Here is a 10,718-nt window from a genome sequence, read left to right on the forward strand (position 1 = left end):
GCTCTTCCCTGCCGCGTGCCAGGGGAAGCATCACCGGTGGGAGAAGGGGGACAAGTAGGACCCAGGTCCTTGGTATGGGCTGAATCCCGGTTCTGCTGAATCAGCAAAGGGCCGAGATGGCCTGTGCCATCCGGGTTGGAAGGTGTGTGATAATGAGCTGGGACCCAACCAGATGAGGAAGCGTATGGTGCTAACGAGGTTATGCCTGCAGCAACTTCAGCAGCCCATTGTTATTCTGTGTGCACCGAAGCCCTGGTGCTGTGCTGGTAGGTGGGGGGACACCGGCAGTCGCAGTAAGTGATTGCTTCCCGCACGCGGACTGACAGGGACTCCAGGCAGGCACCAGCCCCAATAAATCAGAGAAGGGAGAACTGGCCTAAACTGAGAATCAGCCCTGATGTGATCTGAATGTGCCGGCGTGTCTCCCGTATGGGCTAATTGAAAGGTTCTGCTTCTGGCCACGGTGCTGGCGGCCATTGGTGGGTAGAAGATTTGTTTGGTCCAAAGTGCCAGAAGAAGATGGTGGGCAGAAGCAAGTTTCCATCATTGCAATGGGGACCAAAGCTGTTCCTTTCCCTTGTTTCCATAAATTGGAAGTGCAAACTTGTAGTCAGTGTCTTCCAGAAACAAGTCTCTTCTCTTCCTGCTTCCCCGTAGCTTTTCATGTGCTTACGTTTCCTCATGGTTGAGCTGTGCCAGGAGCAAAGGTTTTCCTTGTCACCCTTGTGTGGTGTTCGGGGGGTAATTGGGCATGAACTCCTGGGCCAGGTGACAGGGGATTTAATAGAAAAAGGGGATGCTCAGGTCCCTGGTCCAAGATGGAGTGGCTGCCCCATCTAGGAAGCCATTCCAAGAGCTTTTACTGGTAAACGAGAGATCCCTGAGTTGATGGATGTTGGTTTGGATAAGGACACTTACTGGCTTGTGGCTTTTGAGCTGTGTCCCACTATCCAGACAAATTACAGCTTGTATAATGAGTTGTTTGTTTTGCAGTTCTGCTGGTGCCTACGTGCAGCTTCACCAGGAGCTCGGGCTAGGTCTCAGCTCCAAAATAGTGGTCTCCTTCACTCTCTGCTGAGAACTGTCTTTCCTAGATGACGGCAGACAGAAATATCAGCCGGGTTGCATCCACTCTGCAAAAGTACACTTTGTGCCAGCGCAAGGTCCTTGCGTGGACAGAGTACTCGGTTTTCTGTGCTTACAGGGCAGCTTTCTGAGCCCCGTGGTTCAGCTTGGCGGACTTTTTGGTGGTTAAACACAGGGGTAGCACCGGCACTGCAGCGTGGGGGACAGGGCCTCCATTCAGTGCTCGGTGGACCGTTTGCTAAACATCAGTTCTCCCAAACAAGAGCTCTGTTGTACCCCAGTTCTCAGTCTGTCTCGTCTGCATAAATTTTGCTAAGACTTCTAACATCTCCAAGCTTGCTGAATATTTACAAGATGAACTACCTCCTGATAGCTGTTTTGATGGCATTACTGTAGTACAGAAGGATTTTCTTCCCCAAGAGCTGAGCTACGTTTTTTTCTGTGGGAGATGTTTTCTTGGAACGGTGACCTCAGATCTGTCTCATGGTGCATGTTGATCATGGCTCCCCTGTGGCTGGCTCTGCAGCAGGTGGAGTTGTCTTCCATGTGTTGGTGCTCCACCGGCCCTCTCCAGCTCCGTGAGCTGGCTGTGGTCAGGGCTGTGGGGCAGCAGGAGCAGGGGTGGTGCTGAGGTCCCCCGGCTGCATGTCGGGGCACCTTCCTCCCGCGAGTCCCACTGCAAGATGGGCTCTTCTGCGTGGCAACCTCAGAGCCACCTCCCTGCAGCACGCCGCGGGGTGCCCAGCCTAGCAGCCGCCAAATGTAATGTCTTAGAAGAAGTTTAAAGCCAAGCAAGCTTGTCAGTTCTTCTCTACACACTGTCCGAGCCTTTAGGGTTTTCCTGTTTTTATAATTAACGGTTTTTAATTAACATTTCTTGCCTGAATTATGACCCTGTAAGTCCATGAAGAATTTCAGCGTCCACAGTATCCTGCAGTAAGGAGTTTAACATCTCACCTACATATTGCTGAAGAAGAGCCAGATTCTATTTGTTCTGAACCTACCTCCTGAGCTGTTAGCTTTGCCTCGTGCCCTCACCGCAGCCTCGTGCTCTCCATCTCACTCCTTCCCATCACTGGATCCCGGGGGATGCTGTTTGATACACTAGAGAAGATGCTCGAGAAACCTGACTCTAAAAAAAAAAAAAGTGCCATGGGGACTACTAATTGGTGCTAAGAGTTCTCCATGTGTCAGAATTTCCTTACAGGCTTGCACTGGGGGATCATTAGGTTCTTGAAGGACATTGAAGTGATTCCACTGCACCCTGAGACAGTCTTGTTGGCTCGGTGTTTTAAGTGAGATTCCAGTCACACAGGAAGCCTTGCCTTCAGTGTTCCTGACAAGGAGCTGCGAAAGTCCTGAGAAGCAGCTGGAGAACTGGTTGTGGGTTTTGCCACCTGGGAAGGTTTGTAGGGCCTGCTGGTGGCACGCAGTCATAGCTGTGTATCGGTGCCTTGTAGTTGGGCTGTGACCGCCCGGTTCATCTGCTCAGCCTGGCTGTTGTGGGGGCGAGAGCTAAATGAGTTTCACAGTGGAACGTAGAGTGGCCTTTCCTTCTTCTCCTCTGGAGCCACCAGTTTCCAGGAAGCCGCACATGCACGCTCTGCTGCCTGTCTTTCTCTGGTCCACAGGGAATGGAGGAGGAGGAGGAGATGCTGCCGGGAGTTTATTGCTGTTTCCTGTCTTGTCTGAGCTCTTGTCCCCTCTGAGGTGGTGGGCTGGGGCTGCTGGTCTTCAGACCTGCAGCTCTTTGTATTCCTGCCAGGAACAACCCAGCAGCAAAGTGAAATTGCAGCTCCTTCCTTGCCCCCTCGCTCAGACGGAGCAGCCGGTGAAAGGAAACAGGGGGATGAGTTACAGTAATAGGTTTAGCAGATGGCAGGGGAAAAACAACAGCTATTTCCATCAGCGCCCTCCTGTCAGCACAAGGGTGCCGTGCCACCTGCTGATCTCCAGTGTGCTCATCCAGCCTTGCTTCGCCTCCCTTCCCTGCTGTACCACTCAGCTGGGGTAAATTTTATGGGGTTTATTGATAAACTCTGATTTTGCTCCGCGGTGTAGTCTGTTTAGAAATGTCTTTGGGATGCTCTGTCCAGTAGATTCCACCATTGGTCTCTGCACCTGGGACATGCTATTCAGGTCCTTGCACACAGTTCTGTGGTCTCAGATCTTAACAGATAGTCTCCAGTTTCTAGACAACGCCCCGTTTGTTTCTAGTCCATCTTTGTTGTATTTCATTTAATTTTATTGATAGCTCTGTGGGTGAGTACCAGACGTTTAAGGTGCAAAGGGAAGGGGGGACCAGGAGGATTGAGAGCAGAATGCGTTGCCAGGATGGGTGGGCAGTCTTTGAAGGCAGCCAAGTCCTGGCATCACCCCATCGCTCTAAGAGAATATGATGTCTTCAGTAATTATCGTCTGAAAATGCAGATAAGCTTGAAAGAGAACAAAGCATAGCCCAGCTCTGGCTGGCTTTCTTGCTGAGCGTGGAGAGATTTCTCTGCTTGGCCTGAAAACAAAGGGGAGGGAGGTGAAAAGGTTGTTTTGCCAGTGGACTTGATAAGCAGATGAAGGGGCTCCTGGGGTCCATCTGGGTTGGTCCAGCCACCTTTCCAAGCAGTGGTCAGGCAAGTCAAAGCCTCAGGAGGGTCCCCTTACCACCAGGTGAATGTTTTCCTCGTTGGAAGCTCCAGTGCCTGCTCTGTGCTTGTTACTCTTCATGGAAGTAACAAGGATCAATGTGTGTCTCCTGGTACCAGAATATTTCATCTTAGCCAGATGGTCTTGATCTGCCACCTGTGTGAGTCTGAGGAGTGGGGAAAGCAGTCTCCTCTGTGAATGGACAGAGAGCAGGTTGCCATCACCCCGTATTACAGGAGCATTTCAAGACCACACCAGCAAATTATGTGAGTTTTGAGAGCCCTTTTGTGGCAACATGGACCGCTGTGGTTGGACTGGGGACAGGGACATTTGTTTGGGTTTCAGGCTGGCTGGGTGTCTTGGTTTGTTACCCATGATTTTTTGAGGCTTTTCTGGGCCCGTATTTTCCTTGATCTGGTGTTTGGTTTTTAATCATGAGATGCCCCACATTTCATTGTGCCTAAAGAGGGTTGTGCTTGTGCCCTGGGTTTGAGGCCGTTCAGCAACCATGTTTCTTGGCAACATACAAATAAAAGAAGAGACCCAGGACATGTGGTTTCTAACCCATCTCATCAGCCATGTGGCCAGCACTGGCCATGGCGAGAGGACTTGGGCTGAAGCTACCTCATTGACTCCTCATAACCACCCATAGGTCCTGCTTGCTGTGTCCTGGAGGAACTTTTTCTGCTGCACAGTCCTGGTATTCATCCTCTCTACAACACTTTAGTGAATTGTCCTGTTTAGGGGTATAAATGTTTGCTCCTTCCCAACTGCTCCCCATCCTTGTCCCTGAAAGAGGCACGGGACATGGAGAAGCTTTGGTGGTATTTCCCTCTTTGTCTGTCTTCAAAGTGGTGTCCGCTTCTGTGGGAGCTGTGGTCTGTGCTGGGAGCAGTTTTGGGGGTTTAGGCTTCCCCAGCTCCTGACTTTGCTGCCAGATCATCCCAATCCACCTGCCTTCGCCAAGTGACATGGTGGGAGTTGTGGCTGTCAGACAAAGCCACCAAGGAGGCCAGGCCAGCAACTGAGCCTCACCCTGGGAAAGACAAAAGCATGAAATTACTAAGTGAGGGGGTGAGAGATGGGCTGTTTGCCAGGCAGGTAATGCTCTGTGTCACCCATGGGGACATTAGCAGGTTGAGGGAGGTCAGCAGCAATGCCGGGGTTAGCCCTGCTGTGCTTTCCTCAACATCTTTTTCAGGGAGCCCATTGGAAAGAAGAGGTCTGGTAAGGACTCTTTTCCTCTCTGCTGGTTCCACCAGCTCCTCCTTTCACCCCCAGCCGTGGTCTCCTGGAGTGGGGCGAGGGCCTGGCCCTGTGGCGGGACTACCTACAGGGTGTGGGGCTCCCTGACACAGCGTGTCCCCCTCCATCCAGCTGGGGTTTCACTGCAGCCTCCAAGTCCCTGTCCCACATCCCCCTGTGCCTCCCATGGTGCTCCCAAAGGTGGGACAGGCGCCCGCAGCTCTCCACGCTGCGCTGGCCTCCCCGTTCACTTGATAATTGAGTCGCTGCCACTGTTGCTGCCACCTCCCCCGTTCGTTTCCCTCCCCAACTCATGCCTCGTCTCCCATCGTTTTGTTCCTCCATCAGGGTTTATCCAGAGAACGGCCTCTTTCCTGCAGAGAGGTAGTAACAGCCGCTCGCTACCCGGCCCTTGCTCTCACTTTGCCTTTTGCCGGGGGGACACCTGCTCGGGCTGGGTGGGCAAGCCCCTTGCAAGAAGCTGTCACGTTCCCTGTAGCTTTCTGTGGTGGCCGGTGGACACGGGGCAGTAGCGGAGAGGAGGTATGGCGGGCCGGGCCTGGTGCTTGGCTGTCAGTACAGGTCCGCACGCAGGGGCTGTGTCGCAGGTCACGGGTGAAGGGCAAGGCTTGGTCTGCAGCCAGGAGGAGGGAGATGCAAAATTTCCCAAGTCTGGAGGAGCTTCTGAGCTGGATGGTGGTCAGCATGAGGATGTCTCCCAGCGTGAGAAAGTCTCCCAGCGCAGCGATACGTTCTGCTTCATGATTGCACCAGCTGGGACCTTTTGCGTGGATGGTTGGGCCTGGGATGCTCTGCCCCTGCTCCTCATGAGAGGGGAGCATCTCTGAAAGACCCCCTAGTTGGTGTGCTTTCACAGTTATCTGAGCTTTCCAGAAAAAGGAGAAGGAGAGAGGAGGGGAAGAGCCTTCAGCCCATGGATTAGGGAGGGCATCTTTCAGCTACCGGAGATGCATAAGGTATAAAAATAGTGTGAGGGTCTTTGGGAAGGAAGGTCTGAATCTTGGCTGGATGGAGATTTTGCTGAAATAGGTTGTGGAAAGGTTTTTGGCCCAAGAGTTGAGACTGCCATAAGCTGTGTAAGCAAATTCACTTGTAGATGAGTGGGTTCCTTTTGGAGGAGAAAGAAAAGGTACAGGGGAGACTCAAAGACTTCATTCCACTTTTCTTTCTTTTCTGCTGGATCTGCAGGGCATCCCTCCCTCAAGAACTGATGGTGTCCCAGCCTCTTATCTGAGACTAGTTGTAGGATACATATGAAAAGCTCAGATGTTGTCTGCTCGAACAGTGGCTCCTGGTTTTGCTCTGTTCTCATGGGCAGGTCATAACTGGGCGGTCTCCTGACTAGCAAGGGTTTACCAGTACGGTTAAAACCTTCAGACAGCATTTTCTCCTTGAACTCTGATTGCTGCAAGGTGTGTCTGTCAAAGCTGGACCTTGGGAAGCTCATTTTATAGCTCTCGTGAGCCATTTGCAAGCACAGGCTGCAGTTTTTGTACGAGCTTTCTTGTGCTGCAGTTGGTGGGTCTTCAACTAGCTTTGGAGGCAGAGAGAAGTCTCTGGCTGTGGGTGGGGACAAAAACACACTGCAGTTTTTTCCCTTCTCCTCTCTTTTGGTAAAACAGAGGTAAAATAAAGATGCGGTCTCCCTCATCTTGAAAACTTCTCTTCTGTGCTGGTTCTGTTTCCCTATGAGATCAGTGTGTGTTTAGATCACTTTGAACCCAGTCCACTTAATGTTAAGCAAGAGAAAAGAAAACCTCTTTAGGGTTGAGGAGAAGAGGAAGAACGTTTCTGCTGCATAACTCAGTTCTTTGAGGGCAGAATTCCATTTAAGGATGCTGGCTGCTAGAGAAGCAGGAGCTTTTCTCCTCTTTGTGTACACAGCTTCATCTGCCTTCCCACTGCAGGTCTGTGGGCAACTTCACTCCGCCATCCTGTTGGCACGGTGGGTTTAGACGTGACACAGGGATGTTGCTGAGGTCAAAGAGAAAATGCTCTTTGGGGTGCTGTTTGCTTGGCATCGCTGAGAGGGAGGGAACAGGGAGAGTTTGGGTAACATCCAAGCCAGAGCCTGCTCTGGCAGGATGTGATGTTTTGCCCATGGCACCTGGCACATCTGCAGTAGCCATCGGGGGAAGATGTTTGCGTGCAGTAACGTTACAAAGGGCTGATGCCTCGTGCCAGGCATGTTCAGAGACTCCTCTCGCTGTCGTGCGTTTTCTGGCAGCAGAAACGGAGTTTGGTTCTGATGCTGTCACCCTGAATCCTCTTCTACCTTGTGGAAGTCCCTGATGGTTCATCGGTTCCTCAAGCCAGCCCTCTTTTGAGGTAGCAAATATGCAGCAAACCCCTCTTTCAATAGGGGATCTCCCTGAGGAGGCGGCAAGCAATAGCTGCTAACAAACAAAAGTAATGAGGATTGTTTCCCAATCGCTTATTTCTCCCAGCATTGCCAGCGAGGGGGTGAGCTGCTCTTCAGGAGAGCGTTGGGAAGAGCTCCCGAGCTCCTGGCACAGCAAGCCCTGTTTTGAAATGGAGTTTAAGCAAACACTGGGATACAAAGTGGGTTAAAGTGCTGCCTGCCCTCAGCCTCCTGTGGTGGCCAAGAGACTCAAGTGACATTTGCTGTTGCGAGGAGAGCCCAGTGTAAGTGAGCACTGGAAATAAAATCTGCTTCCTCTGATGAGCTTTTTTAACCAGTATTTGTAATCCCACGTGTCTGTGAGCCTTCGGCACGGGCCCAGGCTCCGCACAGCCTGCAGCTTGCAGGGGGGTGGATTGTTCCCCAGACTCTGCGACTCTGAAGACTGACTTGGCCACTGATTTAGGTACATCTAAAAGTAGTCATCGTATCAGCCCACAAGACTGTTTTGAGCGTTTCTATTCACTCCTCTCGCAGTTCAACAGAAAGCACAGATGGAGCGCCATGGGTTTGCTGCAGCACTGACTTACTGCAGGGGAACCTGAAACTGCCTCCAGAGTTTATATTTGGGTGGAGCTGCCCAAGGAGGCTGGCAGAGAGCTCCAGTATCCCCCTGCCAGTTTTATTTTAGATGCTTTCTTGTGTGGCCACATCCCTTTTGCTGTGCTACGTAATGTGCTTGCAATGGCATCGAGACCCCAAACCACAGTATTCCCTCTAATGAGGGACAATGAAAACACAGCGCTCGTATCCTACAGCAGCCATAGGGGCACCTTTCTAAAACTCCACTGGTGAAGGGTATTTCCATGTGATTATTTTCCAGTTCTGGAAAAACCCCTAGAGAGATGAGAGGGCTTGCAAAGAGAGATGAGAGGGCTTGTAAAGAGTACAGCACAACATCTAGTGCCCATTTCATGGGAGAGCAGAAACTCACCTTTGCGGCGCTGATCTTCGCAAACTCATCAGGTCTGGGAGAGGACGGGCTGTCCTGAGAGCATGGGACAGATTAGTGCAGGCCGGGGGATGAGGAGACAGAAACTTTATCCGAAGTTGGATAAAACATGACATTTTCAGAAGGTGCGTTAGGCAGGGGCTAGAGTGTACAGCACGGGCAGGCTTCAAAAACAAGTACCTGGGCCCCCTCTTTTATTTCAGTGCTGAGCTCTTTGTTTCCCTCTGGAGGCACCAGTGCCCAAGCCCCATAAGAAAGTCATGACTTTTTGCACTGATACTACAAAGCCCAAAATTGGAAAGGCTGGAAATGTCACAAGGAGCCCTGTATCTGTGAGATTTCCTACCTGGATTTATACATCTCAACACTTTGGGTGAGTGGCCAAGTTCCTGGTCATAGAAAATCTGCAGAGATTTGCAGGCTAACTCGTATGTGACGTGTTTTGAGAGCGAGGTCCCGGGGCTGAGCAGTGCTGGGGTTGGTAGCTGGGATGTGCGCTGCCTGGACGCAGTTCCTGCCTGGCCCTGCCTGCAGAGCTGAGCGCGTCTCCCCGGCGGCTCTCCTGCATCCACAGCAAGCATCAGTTCTGCAGGTCCCCTCCAAGGATCTCAGTGGTCTCTTGACTCAATGCTCACCCCTTCTCTAGGCCGCGTTTGTGTCAGGCTCAGAAATGAGGAGTGTTCAGGGTACACAGCCTGTGCTCCTGCCTACAGCTGTCTGCAAAACTCACTCTCTTGTGGGCTCTGGGCTGTCCTGGTGCTTCCTCCTCTCGCCAGCTGCAGACCTTTACTCCTGTCTCTCATCTTAGATGGTAAGGTTTACACCATTGCTATTTTTAAGAGGCTAAGTCTGCCCATAAGTAGGATATTTTGTTGTTAACTTGAGTGTGTATTTTTGTGGTTGCGGATGATTATGACAGGTGAAGACGGTCCTGAAATTAACTCCTACTTCTTCCTCCGAGCTCAGTTTACCACTTCTGTTGCTGGTTTAATAGGTACATTGGAGGATCCAGAATTGCCTGCTGAAACTACAAATAGCCTCAGAGCAATGGGTGTAATTACAGCGAGGGAGGCAGAAAGGAGAGGAGTTCTCTCTTCCTATAGCTGTTATTCTTCTCTCAGGGGCTGGGTAGATCCTCTGATCACGTTAAGCACAAACATTTAATTGAGCTAGTAGAACAGATAGTCCTAGCGTCCACCATTCACTTTAGAGAGCTATTTTTAATTCTGTCTGGTGCCCCACCTCTGGGTTTTGGCATGGAAGAAGCTTTCATTAGCGGTAACAGATCCTCTGCACTTGGCCAGCTCACCTGGAGCTCTGCAGAGTGCTGTTTATAGCAGAATAACACGGACAATTTGCCTCCTCTTCCTTCAAATAAGACTGTCCTGAAGATACATTGCTCATTTAGATCTTTGTTGTGGTCTTTCTTTCAAAGAACGAGTTTGAGAGGTTGTGACCTTGGGCACAGAACTTCTCTGTGGGAGAGCAGAGCATCCTAGGATTGCTGAAGACCTGCTAGATCTTGTCCATCTCTGCTCATCCGTTTGGGGGATAATTATGCCACCCTAGGTTTCCTATGGGGGAACCTATGTCCTGCAATAGGTTCCTCCATAGGAAAGAGCTTTTGTAGGCTGAGACCTGTCGTGGGATGGAGAACCTGTTGGCTCCTCTTGCAGTGTAGGTGCACTTGCCCATAGAAACTTACTCTGATACGTACCCTGAATTTTTCTTTGCTGCATTTTGCCATTATATGCCAAGGGAACCATCACTCTCTATGTCATTTCTTTCTCACACCCCTCAGAGCCTGGGAGGCAATTGTCCTGTGTATCTGTGGTGCCATAGCAGCTAGAGGGCTGGGCCAGATGTGATTTCTTCCCTAACCCCAAACTTGAGGCTCCCTGCTCAGAGCACATGCACAGCCTGTGTAAATTCGACTTAACACCTGTGATCAGGTGTGTGATTCTTTTGTATCACTCCTGCTATAATAGTTAAAACTACCTTATTTCCAAAGCACTTGGCAGATATTAATTCATTCTTACCGCACCTGGGGAGAAAGGGGTAATAATAACAGTGTCCTCATCTGACAGGTTGCGAAGCCACAAAGCAAAGTGTTGAGGTGGAAGCCAGAACCAGAGCTCGGGGTGGAAAGGTGTCGTGGGCGAGAGTTTCTGACACCTTTTGGAGGCAGATGGGGCAAGTGCTGCTGGTGCTGCAGGTCACGGGGCGCCTTGGGGCTGGTTTAGGGGTAGGCTGAGCCCCAGCGAGCGCCCGGCTGAACAGGCTGGACTCAGCCACCGAGCACCCGCCGTGTCTACTCCTGTGGCCCTGCAACGCCCGGGGTCACGCCGGGGT

General features: G+C 51.3%; 1 protein-coding gene across 1 annotated transcript in view; it reads left to right on the forward strand.

Annotated features, from left to right (window-relative positions):
• SH3PXD2B (SH3 and PX domains 2B) overlaps positions 1–10,718 on the forward strand; it is a 63,795-nt gene that overhangs the window by 42,920 nt on the left and 10,157 nt on the right. Inside the window, 1 exon segment of the mRNA XM_009882090.1 lies at positions 4,928–4,953. Within this exon segment, the coding sequence (XP_009880392.1) occupies positions 4,928–4,953 (26 nt within the window).

Source organism: Charadrius vociferus, unplaced genomic scaffold (assembly GCF_000708025.1).
Source record: "Charadrius vociferus isolate BGI_N301 unplaced genomic scaffold, ASM70802v2 scaffold3, whole genome shotgun sequence".
Classification (NCBI taxonomy): domain Eukaryota; kingdom Metazoa; phylum Chordata; class Aves; order Charadriiformes; family Charadriidae; genus Charadrius; species Charadrius vociferus.